The 15057-nt window shown below is 45.8% G+C and overlaps 1 protein-coding gene across 2 annotated transcripts in view; it reads left to right on the top strand.

Annotated features, from left to right (window-relative positions):
* The window catches only part of PLA2G4A (phospholipase A2 group IVA), a 201629-nt gene that overhangs the window by 96785 nt on the left and 89787 nt on the right, over positions 1 to 15057 (top strand). For both annotated transcript variants that reach the window (XM_082264962.1, XM_082264963.1), the window contains exon 6: positions 11433 to 11546. In XM_082264962.1, the coding sequence (XP_082121088.1) occupies positions 11433 to 11546 (114 nt within the window). The remainder of the gene's footprint in view (positions 1 to 11432; positions 11547 to 15057) is intronic.

Here is a 15057-nt window from a genome sequence, read left to right as displayed (position 1 = left end):
ATGTTTGTCTTCAAAGTATAAAAAAAAAAATGTTAATCCTGCAAGAAATACAATAAGCTCCAAATTCCCAATAGTCAGCTGCATATGCTGCCCTGAAATCTGCAGAAGTCCAACCTCCCCTATGTTATGAAGATAAGGAGGAGAGGTGTGATGTAATCCTAACACACTTATATACAGTATATTGAGTGAACGTTGTCACTCCAGGACAGAAAATGTGTTACTGGCAGGATCCTCAAAGGTGAGAGGTTCAGAGCAGACACATTTTTGGCCTCTATTTCTATGATTCCTAAACCTCAAACTGGTACCTCCTCAATTTGAATGTCTAATAGTTAGCCAAAATTCTGGCATTGTAACCTAATTCTGTTATTGGCTTCTGGGTAGGAAAAGATCATCTCTTCCTTATACAACTCTCCACAGGTATGCATCAAACATTCAGGTTTTAATTCCACTACCTACATGATTTAGCGCAGTACTAGGCAAGCTTGCTCACTCTCCCCTTTGCTTTTAGCTCTTCTCATTGAATTTATTAAACAACAAGCTGCACTAATTGTGAAAATGTGACCATATAAACAATAAAAATATTGAAAGTGAATAATCAAATAACATAAATTGATGAGTAAATATAAAATATGTCCATAAAGGAATAGTGCACACAATAATTCTATAAAGTATCCTTATATCAAATAGGTGACTGGTGTAGTAAACAAATGGTGTGCAGTCCACCACAAGTGCAGTGATCCACCACCAACAATAAAGCTGCTTACCAAATGGTAGTGAGTATAAGGCCTATATGGCACAACTTGCGGTCAGCAGATTTCAACGGAATGTACTGTAGATGATGGCCAAGAATACATAAAATAATGGAAGTCCCCCAAATGGCAGCCCGGCACGATATGCTCAATACACATGAATGGACCTTGGGACACCTTATCAAGTTGACTGACCTCCAGACTCCTAAATACTTTATCGTAGAGCGAAAAAACTGCAAAAATAAAAATAAATAAATAAATGTCCTTGCGTTAAATATCTATGGCGGAAGCATGGAAATCCTTGGGAAAGTTCCAAATGTAGAGAAATGCAATAGGGAGGAGGTATTCAGTTAACAAATTAGTTTTTATTCTCAGTTTTGTTTAACCAGAAGGATTTGCCCCCTTAATAACCAGGCCATTTTTTGCGATTCAGCACTGCATTACTTTAACGTAAAATTGTGCGGTCATGCAATGCTGTACCGAAATGAAGTTGATTTCCTTTTTTTCCCACAAATAGAGCTTTCTTTTGGTGGTATTTGATCACCTGTGCTATTTATATTTTTTGCGCTATAAACAAAAAGAGCGACAATTCTAAAAAAAAAAAACAATATTTTTCACATTCTACTATATAACATTCCCCCCCAAAAAAGGTCAATTTGTATTCTGCTACATATTTTTGGTAAAAAAATCGCAATAAGCGTATTTTGATTGGTTTGCACAAAAGTTATTGCGTCTACAAACTACGGGAAAGATTTGTCATTTTTATTTGTTTTATTTTTTTACTAGTAATGGGGGAGATCTGCGATTTTTAGTGGGACTGCGACATTGCTGCAGACAGACCGGACCCCTAACTGACCTTTTTGACACTTTTGGGGGGACCAGTGACATTACTACTGTAATCAGTGCTAAGAATACATTATGCACTGTTACTGTAATAATGACAGTGGCAGGGAAGGGGTTAACCTAGTGGGTGAGCAAAGGGTTAAATGTAGGCCTAAGGGAGTGTTTCCGAACTGTGGGGGAGGGGCGTATGAAATGACCATAGAGACCTGTGATCCAATATAGAAGGATCACAGGAGCTCTGTGATCATTTCAGAGAGAAGAACGGTCAGCTGGGTTTACAACAGCTAACCGTTCTTCTCTCTCAGCGGCGGGTGGCCGGTGGCAATCGGTGCCACCAGCTCTGTGCATTGGCATCGCCGTTGCCTAGTGGGGGTGGGAGCACGCAGTCGGCGGCACGTGCTCGCCGCCCAGTACCACACGCGTGACCAACATAGTACTACAGTAGTTTGCGCAGCCGAGCCAGCCTGCTGCAGTAAAACTGCGGCGGGCGGTCGGCAAGTGGTTAATTACTTCCATACCATAGACTCCCACCTTCTGGGTGATGCTCAATCAATATGATTAATATATATAGATTTATTTCTAGAGAGTCTCGGTTTAGAGTTTTTGCTATCCAATTAAATGATATAAGAAGGTGCGCTAATAAAAAAGGTGATTAAATACATAGACTATATAGTGACACAAAAATTTGTCATAAATTGCTACAAAGCAAAATACAAATAAGAGAAAAGTGTTGCAAAAACAACATATTTTCAATTAAACTAAAAAATAGTAAAGGAATGAAGTGCTGAGTCAGGTGAAAAAAGTCCAAAGTAAGAAGCCTCTTAAGCTGGATACACACTATCCAACTTTTGTGGTTAGATTTCCTTCAGATTTACCTTTTCTATGTAGTGCAAGGGCCTGCCAGATTGCATACAAATTGAAAGTGTTTAGGGTTGACCTCATATTATATGGTTTTGGTAAGTCTAAAGGAAAAAGTCTTCAGAAAATCTTATAGTGTGTATGGCCCATTAGGGTCCTTTCACACTGACGATCCGATAAGATCCGCCTGTCAGTTTTTTAGGCGGATCTGATCGGATCCTCCATGCATCCATATGGGGCAGCGGATGTCAGCGGCGACATGTCCGCTGCCATCCGCATCGGATCCTGTCCGTGAAATCCGGACGGATGGAAACCCTATTTCTCTTACGTCCTCCGACAGTCGCCGCCCCTTCATAATCTTCACCAATGGGTAATTGACCTTTGCTCCGCATGAGTAGCTAGGCAACAAGATTTGTTAATATCAAAGCTTTAAGCATATCACACCCCTAGGGGGTGGTCCCCTCAGTCAATACCTCCCTGCTTCCAGCATTCTCAACTCAGTTTTCAATTGCCTAGCTTAGGAGTAGCTGGCTGTTCCTGTGCTGGGGCTTTCAGTCTCAGCCTTCTATCCTCTTTTTGAGTTTATTTCAAGTATTTTTCTCTTTCCTTTACTTAGCTGTTTTTTTCTCAGCATTAGTTTAGTTTTCTTCGGATGAAGATGATCATGCGGAGCTGGGTCTCGGACTGGCCACCCTGGATCCAGGGCTGAGAGCCAGGGGTTTCCCCAGCCTGCTATCGAGCGGTCAGCTCAGGTTTCCCTGGCATATTGAACGACCCATCCCTGTTCGCTGCAGGGATGCTGCCTGTGAGGTGGCTACCTCACCGGACGCCATTTGCGGTTTTAGCACCGCAGTCCACTGCGTCCTGGCTGCGACACTCCCTGTCCCCAGTACAGTGGTAGAGAAGGCTCCCCACACCATCCGGAATGGTAAGTAAATTTCTATGTGGGGACCTGTCTGTTTGGGTGTCAGTCTGTGACTGTGTGACCCGCATGTCTGTGTAAGTGCTGAGCTCCCTGTCAGATTCCTGTGATAGCTGCCTTTCTGTGGGCTGCGGGGGGGGGGGGGGGCTCTCCCGCTCTGCTGTGTGAGATGTATGGGGCAGACTGGGCTCAGACATGCTGTGCGGCGACCGCTTATGCGGCCCGCCATTTTTTTCGACAAACTGTGGTGACGGGCCCTGTGTGGTACAGCGCGGTGTTTTGGCGCCAAACGCCGCCATTTTGGCGGCGATCGCTCCTGCAAGCACATGTCGGCGCCATTTTCTTATTGCCTAGATTCCCTCAGCCGAGCGGCCATGTTTGTGAAGCCTTCATAGGCTATATAGGGCGGTCAGTCATTGCATCACTTCCTTTTTCACTGGAACAGCGATCGGTGGCAGCAGCTGTGTGCTCTCTCCAGGTTTTTACCTTCCTTATCCTGTATTTCCTTGCTCAGTGCTCCTTATCCCTGCGGGGGTCGGTACATACAGTAGTGTGCGGTGGGCTGCGCTCGCCGCGGTCTTAAAGGGGCAGTCCTTTATTTCAGTTGATACTGGGGCATGGATTCTCAGGATTGCAAGTTTCCTCCCACCCTGGTGGGGGGCCAAGGGGCTGCTGCATCCCCCGAGGGGGCTGATCTGGCTGCTGTTGTAGCGAACTTGGCTTCCCAGGTGCAGATGCTAATGGCTGATCGATCCGCAAAACGGCCCAGGTTATCTATTTCCTCTGATTCAGAGGGCGATGGGGCTGCTATGGCTGGAGTGCCCTTCTCAGGGTCTCGTTCATCTCTGGACCTTGTGGGGTCTGAGGGGGAGGCTGAGGTAGAAGGAATTGATACTTCTCCCCCTGGCTCGCCTGAAGAGCTTGTACTCATGGATGAGTTGATTACTTCTATCAAGGAAACACTGCATCTGCAGGATGAACCGTGTCCTCCTGCTTTGATGTCCTCTTATGGGACGAAAAGGAAACGCAAATCAGCGCTGGTTTTTCCCTGCCCTGCGGTATTTCAGCGCGCTGTTGATGAGCAATGGCGCAATTTGAAGAAGCCCTTTACTGTGCCAAGTAAGTTCAAGCTGCGTTATCCATTTACACCCACCACTGATGAGCGTTGGTGTGTGCCGCCTCAGGTGGATCACGCGGTGGCGGTTTTGAATAAATCTACTGCGATTCCTGCTGAGGATACCCCGGTGTTCCGGGACCCTACGGACAGGAGATTGGAGTCTCTGGCCCATCATGCTTATACGCTTGCTGGTTCTATGCTGAAGCCTATTTTTGCTTCCATTATGGCAGCCCAAGCTATTGCGGATTGGACGCAGGTGCTCAGGCGCACCCTGGTGGCTGACTCTGCTCCGCCGACAACGTTGGCTATGGTAGATCAAATTCATCAGGGTGTCATGTATTTGTGCGATGCGGACTTGGATTTAGTCCCTTTGGCTGCACGCCTCTCCAGTGTAGCGGTGTTGAACCGTCGCCTGATATGGCTGAAATGTTGGTCGGTTGACCAATCCTCTCGCATGACTCTAGCTAATCTTCCCTACGCGGGATCTCGCCTTTTTGGCGAGTCTTTGGATACTCTGATAAAGGGAATTTCCGGGGGTAAGAGCACTCTCTTACCCCACACTCACAAGAATAAGTTTGTTCGCGGTAAGAAGAATACCTCGTTTAGGCCCTCTCAGGGGTCCTTTCGTGCCTTTCGGTCGCAATACAAGGGCAAGCCCTTCAAGGGCCAAGGATCCCAGAAGAAGCCGTGGGCAGGTAAGCAGAAGTCCGGCCAGTCCGGGTCCGCTGCCCATACCAATTCGGCCTGAAGGGGCGCCCCCACCCGGTTCTGGGGTGGGGGGACGTTTGCTCGGTTTTCTTCAACCCTGGCTGGCCCGCATTCGGGACAGGTGGGTTCAGGAAATCGTTCGATCTGGTTACAAGATCGAGTTTCTCTCTCGGCCGGCGAGCAGATTTTTTCCCTCAAATCTTCAGCTGTCTCCGGAGCGTTTTCAGGATCTGCACCTGGCGGTGCGGGACCTGTGGGTCCAGGGAGTGGTGGTTCCGGTGCCTCATGGGGACAGATTTCGGGGGTTCTACTCCAATCTGTTCACTGTGCCCAGAAAGGAGGGCAAGGTATGTCCGATTCTGGACTTGAAAGCTCTGAACCGCTTTGTGCGGGTTCGCAAGTTCCGCATGGAATCCCTGCGCTCAGTGGTGGCTGCCCTGAGTCAGGGGGAATTCATGGCTTCCATCGATCTGAAGGATGCATACCTTCACATCCCCATTTTCGAGGGTCACCAGAGGTACCTTCGATGCGGAGGATCATTACCAATTCGTGGCGTTACCCTTCGGTCTCGCTTCGGCTCCGTGGGTTTTCACCAAGGTGCTTGCGCCGGTCCTGGCTTTATTGAGAGCCCAGGGCGTCTCTGTCTTGGGATATCTGGACGATATCTTGCTTCGGTCTGCGACCAGTCGGGACCTGGTGAACGACCTGTCCACCACGATGCAGACTCTGCAGGAGTTTGGTTGGACGATAAATTTTCCAAAATCAACGTTGTGTCCGTCGGTTCGTCTTCCCTACCTGGGGATGATCCTGGACTCTGCTCAAGCGAAGGTCTTCCTGCCGGAAGACAAGCTCCGGACACTTCAGGACGAGGTCAGGTCCCTCAGGGACACTCAGTGCTCGTCCCTCCGGACATGTATGGGATGTCTAGGTCTAATGGTCTCGGCTTTCGAGGCGATTCCCTTCGCCCAGTTTCACACGCGGGGTCTTCAGGCGGAGATCCTGGCCAAGTGGGACGGGCGTCCGCAATCTCTGGATCGGCAGCTTTCGTTGAGCCGCCACACCCGAAGGGGCCTTTTGTGGTGGCTCCAGTCCCCGGTGGTGTCGGGGGGCAAGTCCTTTCGTCCTTTGTCATGGACGGTGATCACCACGGATGCCAGCCTGTCAGGCTGGGGTGGTGTTCTGGGCGTTCTGTCCGCCCAGGGAACTTGGTCGGAGGAGGAATCCTCCCTTCCGATCAACATTCTGGAATTGCGAGCGATAAAACTTTGCCTTCTACATTGGTCGGAACGGCTTCAGGGCCGTCCGGTTCGGGTTCAGACGGACAATGCCACAGCGGTGGCCTACATCGACCGGGGGCACCAGGAGTGGCCGTGCTGCTCGGGAAGTAAACGGCATTCTGTCGTGGGCTGAGACGCACGTCCCAGCGATAACGGCTGTGCACATTCCGGGGGTGGAGAACTGGCAGGCGAACTATCTGAGTCGCCAGACCCTGGACCAGGGGGAGTGGTCCCTTCACCCGGATGTCTTCCAGAAGTTGTGCGCGAAGTGGGGTCTTCTGGATGTGGACCTGTTCGCGTCTTGTCTGAACAACAAGGTGGAAAGGTTCGTGGCAAGAACTCGCGATCCTCAGGCAGACGCCTCAGACGCGTTAGTGGCGCCCTGGCATCAGTATCCTCTGATGTATGCCTTTCCACCGATTCAGCTGCTGTCCAGGCTGCTTCGCAGATTGGCCTCGGAACCGCACGCGGTGATTCTGGTGGCACCGGACTGGCCTCGCCGGTCTTGGTACGCAGACCTCGTAAATCTGGCAGTCGACGCTCCGTGGCGCCTGCCGCTTCGGGAAGACCTTCTGTCTCAAGGGCCGATATTCCATCCTGTTTTACAGTCGCTGGCTTTAACGGCCTGGCTGTTGAAAGCCAGGTCCTGAAGGATAGGGGTCTCTCCTCTGAGGTCATTCCCACTTTGATCAAGGCTAGAAAAGCCTCTTCGGGAAAAATTTACTACCGTACTTGGAAAGCGTACTTTGCCTGGTGTGAGTCCAGGGGGTATTCCCCTCGCTCATACTCGGTGTCGAGAGTGTTGGCTTTCCTCCAAACTGGAGTGGACCAGCGTTTGGCGCTGGCCACAATTAAGGGTCAGATTTCTGCGCTGGCCGTTCTTTTTCAACGCCCTGTGGCGTCTAATTCATTGGTTAGCACCTTTGTTTAGGGGGTGCGACATTTGGCCCCTCCTAGGAGGGAACCTTTGCCTCCATGGGACTTGAACTTGGTTCTGTCCGTGTTACAACAGGCTCCCTTTGAAAAGATCAGGGAGATCTCGTTGTCTCTGTTGTCCAAGAAGGTTGCCTTTTTGGTGGCGATCACTTCGGCTCGCAGGGTGTCGGAGCTGGCGGCTTTGTCCTGCAGCTCTCCCTACCTGGTGATTCACAAGGATAAGGTGGTCTTGCGACCTAACCCATCTTTTCTTCCGAAAAGGATCTCGGAGTTTCACCTGAATGAGGACATTGTCTTGCCTTCGCTTTGCGCGAAGCCTATGCATCCGAAGGAGGTGGCTTTGCATGCCTTGGATGTTGTTCGGGCGATCAGGGTTTACCTGTCATCGACTAAGTCCTTTCGCAAGTCGGATTCCCTATTCGTTCTTCCAGAGGGACCTCGGAAGGGCATGGCGGGGTCGGCTGCTACCATCGCCAAATGGATCAGACGATTGTGCAAGCCTATGCTTTGAAGGGGAAGGTTCCTCCTTTCCCTGTGAAGGCGCACTCTACCAGATCTCTGAGTACGTCTTGGGCCTTTCGTAATCAGGCTTCTGTGGCCCAGGTGTGTAAGGCGGCGACTTGGTCGTCCGTTCACACCTTCTCCAAATTTTACAAAGTGGATGTTCAGGCATCGGCAGATGCTTCCTTTGGCCGTAAAGTTCTTAGTGCGGCAGTGCCTTAGGGTCCCTTGTTTGGGCCCTTGGCTGTTGGGGTGTTTTTACCCCTGGGTTACTTGTTCTTCCTGGGTTGTTGCTCCTGTTGAGCACGTTTTCCTGTTGCCAGGTTGGTTCTCTTACCTTGGTAAGGTTCCTTTCTCTGATGTAGGTACTGCGTTGCTTTATGCGCTTCTGCGTTTTTTTTCCCACCCCTCATGTCTACACTGCTCTGGGATGTCCCATTGGTGAAGATTATGAAAGGGCGGCGACTGTCGGAGGACGTAAGAGAAAACTGAATTTTTGTAAAATCTTACCGTAAAATTCCTTTCTCTGAGTCCTCCGACAGTGGCCACCCCCGCCCCTCTTTTGGGGTTTGTTTATGTACTCTACTGCTATGCTACCAAACTGAGTTGAGAATGCTGGAAGCAGGGAGGTATTGACTGAGGGGACCGCCCCCTAGGGGTGTGATATGCTAAAAGCTTTGATATTAACAAATCTTGTTGCCTAGCTACTCCTGCGGAGCAAAGGTCAATTACCCATTGGTGAAGATTATGAAGGGGCGGCGACTGTCGGAGGACTCAGAGAAAGGAATTTTACGGTAAGATTTTACAAAAATTCAGTTTTTCCATCCGTCCAGGGGATCGAATCGGATGGGATCAGATGAGAGCAGACAGGCGGCCCGTTCTCATCCGATTCCCCATAGAGAGCAGCGGGGCTCTGACACCTCCCTCTCCGCACACAGAGCAGAGAGGGAGCTGTCACCTGCCTGCTCAGCAGGGGATCTGTGTATCAATCCCCTGCTGAGCAGCACGTGTCCGCCTATGGAGGCGGACCATGTGAAAGAAGCCTTAGGCCCCTTTCACACATACGGTTCGTTCAGTTCATCAGTTCAGTCACGCCCAAATGTATCAGTTTTTCATCTGTTTTTTATCCATTTTTCGTCCATTCTTCATCCATTCTTCATCCATTTTTCATCCATTTTTCATCCGTTTTTTTTTTACAACCACTACCAATGCAAAAACAGATGAAAAACAGACCATTTGTCCGTTTACATCCGTTTTTCATCCAATCCGTTTTTTTGATGGATGAAAAATAGGACATTCATGCGTTCCAAAAAACGGACATTGACAGAAGTGGATGAAAACGGATTTTAATGGATGATCATCCATTGTCATCCGTTTTTACATAGAGATGCATTGATGTCTGTTTTTCATCCGTCAACGGATGGATGAAAAACAGACAAACGGACAGCATGTGTGAAAGGGGCCTTAAGGCCCGTACACATGAGTGGAAATTCGGCCGGAATTTTCGTCCGACGACTGATCTGCCGATTTTCGGCTTGTTAGTATGATGCTTCCGACAACCGACTCCGACTTTTCGGCCGAAAAAATCCTGGTGTGCAGGCTATAAAATTTTTGTCGACCGATCAAAACACGTCCGATTTTCATCTCATTAGTACAGATTTCGATGGGGAAAAATCTTATGAGCAAGATTAGACATGCTCAGAGATGAAAGAACACAAAGAAAGCAATCCAACACATGACATCACTTCTGAAGTAGAATTCTGTCGTGCGGGAAAATTTGTGTGCAGCCTAGAGCACATTCCAACCAACAGACACCGCTCTGGACAAAAGATGGACGACCGGTCGGCGGAAATTCGTTGCGTGTGTACGAGGCTTTAGAATGTGAAATCTTCTGGCAAGGCCATAAGATTTCAGACTGCAATCAGGGTAAAGGTGGTTCACTTATTTAACCCCTTGAGTGCTGCATGCAGATCCCCTGTGTGCACACAATAAGGTGGGTGCTTACCAGATACAGAGTATCAATGGGCTCATAGAAACATAGCTTTGATAGCCAAGCTGTGGGATGTTCATCAATACAGCAAGTATCGCTCAGAACTGCAGGACAAAAACGCCACTCTTACACCACACCGGGATCTGCCAGTAGCTTCCAGCATCAGCCACAAACTCTCCGCAATAACACCAGGAAATCCAGATGGAATGAAAATAGGAAACCGAGCAGCCGATAGTGCATTACCTTTTAAACATTTATTTAAAACCTAAACGGTTGCACTTACATTTAGATGATGAAAACTTTGCTAAACAGACAGATTATTGTATTCATTGCTCGGCCGCCTGCAGTGTGGACTGAGCAGCGTGACAGTACAGCCCTCCACCCGACGCGTGCCACGTTTCCCCAAAAACTGGTGTCCACTGGGATTGGATCATACTTTAACCAATTTCATATTGTGTAACGATTGGGTAGTATGTCATCAGGTAGCTTTTATTTACTATTATCAACAAATTGTTTGGAGTTAATGTCTGGTTTGTTGTGTGTTACAGAACTTCATTTTTCTTTACATGGTTCTTAAGCCCTGGTTCACCAGTGAGATTTGTCATGCAATTTGACAGTTTCAAACAGCATGACAAGTTGCACCCCCATTGCCAGCAATGGAACCGTTCAAATCACTGCAGCTCATGTTGCAGCAAGTTTGAAAAAGGTTCCTGCACTATTTCTGTGCAATTTTATGTGCGACTTGCATTGACATCTGTGTAAATTAAGTCACACTGAAGCCAGCAAGCGGCACATGAAATTGTACTGATCAGCTGCTTTGAAATCACGCTGAAGTAGCGCAATTTCAAAGCCGCACTTGTGTGAACTAGAGCAAAATTAAAGCCTCGTACACACGCAACGATTGTTGACCGACCGATCGGCCGTCTTTTGTCCAGTGTTGTTGTGTTGGTTGAAATGTGCTCTAGACTGCACACAAATGTTTTCGGCCAACAACAACCAACTTCAGAAGTGTTGTCATGTGTGTGTGTTTTTTCTTCTCTGAGCATGCCCAGTCTTGCTCATCTGATTTTTGTCTGCCGAAATCTGTACTGACTGACGAACAATCGGCCGTTCTGTTGACGGCCAACAAAAATTTTATAGCATTCACACCAGATTTTTTTCGGCCGAAAAGTCGCAGTCTGTTGTCGGAAGCATCATACTAACAAGCCGACAATCGGCCGATCGGACGTTGGCCGAAAATTCACGGCCAACAATCGTTGCGTGTGTACGAGGCTTAAGTGTCTTTATTGTAAAAAGACTATTGGACTCTAGGAACATCACTATGTAAAATGAATGAATAGTAATACGCAAACACTTCAGATCGCATGTGACTTTCTGTAAATGTACAGGAACTAGGGAGCGGGTGACATGATGCTTCACATTTTTTATTTTTTTTTATTTCAGTTTTTAAGTTGAATTGGTTACTAAGGGTAACACTACAGTAATGTGTGTGTTTGTTTTTATATATAAATAAGTGCCCCTTGTCTTGTAGATAACCCTAATGGATGCTAATTATGTGATGGACGAAACTTTGGGTACAACAACATTTCAAATTTCTTCACTAATGCCTGGAGAGCAAAAAGAGGTTCCATTTACATTTAACAAAGTAAGTAGAAAAATAGTACGAATGTTATTATTTTAAAGCAGTGTTAAACCCAAAAGCAAACATTTACTATATTGCAGCTTGCTACTACTTAGATGTGATGGCTTCATTAGTTTTCTTTTTTTAGGCTTTCTTCTATTTTCATCAGATGATCCCGTCAGTAAGTCTGTTGTTTTTCAAAAGCACAAGCTCTCTTCCAGATGTATCTGTAACAGGAATTAGACAAGCCATTTAACAGTGACAGGGGTGCTTACAATGATCAGCTTTTATTTATTTATATGAAACCTTTATCCCAAAAGAAAAAAATTATTTGCTGTGTTAGCTGGAGTTCGGCTTTGATGTGTTAGAGTATTTTTTAAATCTGATAGTACATATAATGCTGGCTAAACAATATACAATTTTCCTATTCAATTTCCTTTGCACTCACCTAATTGCATACAAATAGAAAGTGTTTAGATTTGACCCCATTTATATGGTTTTGGTAAATCTAAAGGAAAATTGTACAAGAGATGTGTATAATGTATGACCAGCCTAACACTCCCCTCCCTCCAGATTGACAATACTGCTGACTAAGGTCGGGCTCACACACATGCGAATTGGATGTGGGTTTCCCTGCATCCAATCCGCATGACAGGAGAGTGTGACCCGCACTCAATGGAAAAAAAAAATACTATCACTTTAATGCTCAAGCGCTAAACGCGCCTTGAGTTAACAAGCATCAAAATGCATTAACGCGCGTTAACAAGCCTCAGGCATTTTTTCCTGCCAAAACTCCGCAGCTCCTAGACACACTGGCACTGGGTTTTATTCCTGCCTCTAAAAATGCTGCTAAGAGTCTGTGTCCATGGATAAATAGGCTAACATGCAGGGGAGATTGGTAAACTGAAATGTATTCCATTTTTCCTTTTGGGTTTCATACCTCTTTAAAGAAATCAGGTCAGAAACCTGGACAATTTAAACTGAGCATGGCAATGTCAGCCTAAGCAACCACACAAGTTAAATGTTTTTTTTTTTCATTTGTTTATGTAACAATTGTTAACCATTAGGTAATCCTAATTTTCCCCATTTAAAGTACCTCTCCCTCTCCTTTCCGCTTTTTTGTTTCCATTGATGTGTATTTTTTTTTTTTTTTATAAAAATTACAAAAAAGGTTTTATTCATTTTGTAAATAACTTTGCAATGATTTGTGACAAAATGTAATTTTAGAGTGATTGTAAAAAGGCAAATTGCAGAAGTGTGTTTTTATCCTTGTAAATCAATACTGATTAAACATGAAATGTTTTACTCATATTTTGTTTGTCTTAAAATTGCATACAAAACAAAATAATTTTTAAGACAATCTAACCAGAGGAATGTCTTGTGTTCTGATTCAAATGCCAATATATGGAATGACATAACTTCTAGACCAAGTCTGTAAGGACAGTATGGCCACTTGCTGACTTTGATTAATTCACGGGCAGCTTAACTGTTCAGTAACAAGTTGAATCCAGCGTAATTTGAAATAAATAAGTACAATTCAATGCAAGGGATGTTTTCCAGTTTTTTGAAGTGTAAGACAACAAGGACTTAGATAAGCCTCGTCTATGTAGTGGAAAGTAAAACTAACTGTATAGCAAAACCACTCTACAAGACTCTGGTCCGGCCACATCTGGAGTATGCTGTCCAGTTCTGGGCACCGGTCCTCAGGAAGGATATGCTGGAACTGGAGAAAGTCCAGAGAAGGGCAACAAAAATAATTAGGGGAATGGAGGGCATCGACTATGAGGAAAGACTACAAGCACTGAACTTATTCTCTCTGGAGAAGAGACGATTGAGGGGGGATATGATATCAATGTACAAATACTGTACTGGCAACCCTAGCATAAGGAACAAACTTTTCAGAGAAAGGGAATACAATAAGACACGTGGTCACTCACTAAAACTAGAGGAAAAACGGTTTAACCTTAAACTACGTAAGTTCTTCACTGTCAGAGCAGTAAGGATATGGAATTCTCTTACACAGGCAGTGGTGTCAGCGGGGGGGGGGGGGGGGTCGATAGTTTCGAAAGACTATTAGATGGGCACCTTAAAGACCACAACATAGAGGGGTATACAATGTACGGTTAACAGCAAACACACACGCACATCATAGGTTGAACTGGATGGACTGATGTCTTTTTTCAACCTCACAAACTATGTAACTATGTAAAAAGGGAAATGTGCAGCTCCACAAAAAAATAATCATATAACCAACGTGTGAAAAAAGTTGTCATGATCAAGTTACAGTTGAAAAGGTAGACAATAACCTTTCATCAAATATCTACCTAACTTATCTACTTGTCTACTTGACTATATTGTGCCACAAGAGTTCATAGGGAAAAAGTAGATGTGTATCCATCACCATGTCCAATCAGTAATTGAATCCTCTAATGTGTGTACACTGTACTGTCTAGTGAATTGCAAACTCAGTCAATATATGCTGTAAGCCAGGGGTGTCCAAACTATGGCCCTCTAGCTGTTCAGGAACTACAATTCCCATGAGGCATTGTAAATCTCTGACATTCACAGCCATAACTAGGCATGATGGGAATTGTAGTTTCTGAACAGCTGGAGGGCCATAGTTTGGACACCCCTGCTGTAAGCAATACAGCACTGCCCACTAAAATCATAAAGCCAGGCTTCTTGCTCCTTCTCACATCACCGATTTCAACAAAAGACAACGCTTCTTTAAGCCTCCAGATAACAGTAGGGAAGCACAGCGCTGTATCAAAAAAGGCTCACCACATGAGCAAAATAAATAAAACCACAATGAAGTATTTGTTGGTAATTATTCAGGTACATAGGTAAAATATCCAAAAATCAGAAAACCAAAATGCCAAACTCCCATAAAATTGTTGCTCACTGTACAATAGTGTGAAGCAGGAAATGTCCAGCTAAAAATTGTACTACCATCACGCAGAAGGAAGAACATACAGAGGAACATACCAGGGGCACAAAAATAAACAGGCTGTGGCAGCCAACTATTTTATACTACTTTTGTATCAAAGTACAATAGCTTGTATGGAAAAAAATGCTCTGGTCCATAAGTATGGGCGGTGTGGAAGCTGAGGTTTTTCATAACCCTGTTCCTATTTGTTAAAGTAGTATATATCATTCTGCATTGCACATGGCATGTTTATTTTTTAAAGTTTTCCTACAAACTTCTCTACAAAATGTTGGTTTTACAAGACAATAAAGGATGTAGCTTGTAGTAAAAAGTACAGGTTATCTCCTCAGCTATTAGATTTACTTTGTTGAAAAAACAGTTGCATCTAACAGCTCTACGCTATTAGTTAGGTTGTGACTCCTGAGGTGCTCTCCTGAAACCTTTTAAAGGATAAGTTCACCTTTGGGAACCACCCGATTTTAGGGTACAACATGTAACATGTTCCCAGTGCTGAAGCCGCCGCCCACCGTCTGATTGGATGCTCTATTAATCTCTATGGGGCAGCAGATGTTAGCGGTGACATGTCAGCTGACACCCCCTACTATCCGA

This window comes from Pelophylax lessonae, assembly GCF_965119305.1.
Source record: "Pelophylax lessonae genome assembly, chromosome: 8".
NCBI lineage: Eukaryota > Metazoa > Chordata > Amphibia > Anura > Ranidae > Pelophylax > Pelophylax lessonae.
This window is presented reverse-complemented; position numbering and strand designations above follow the sequence as displayed.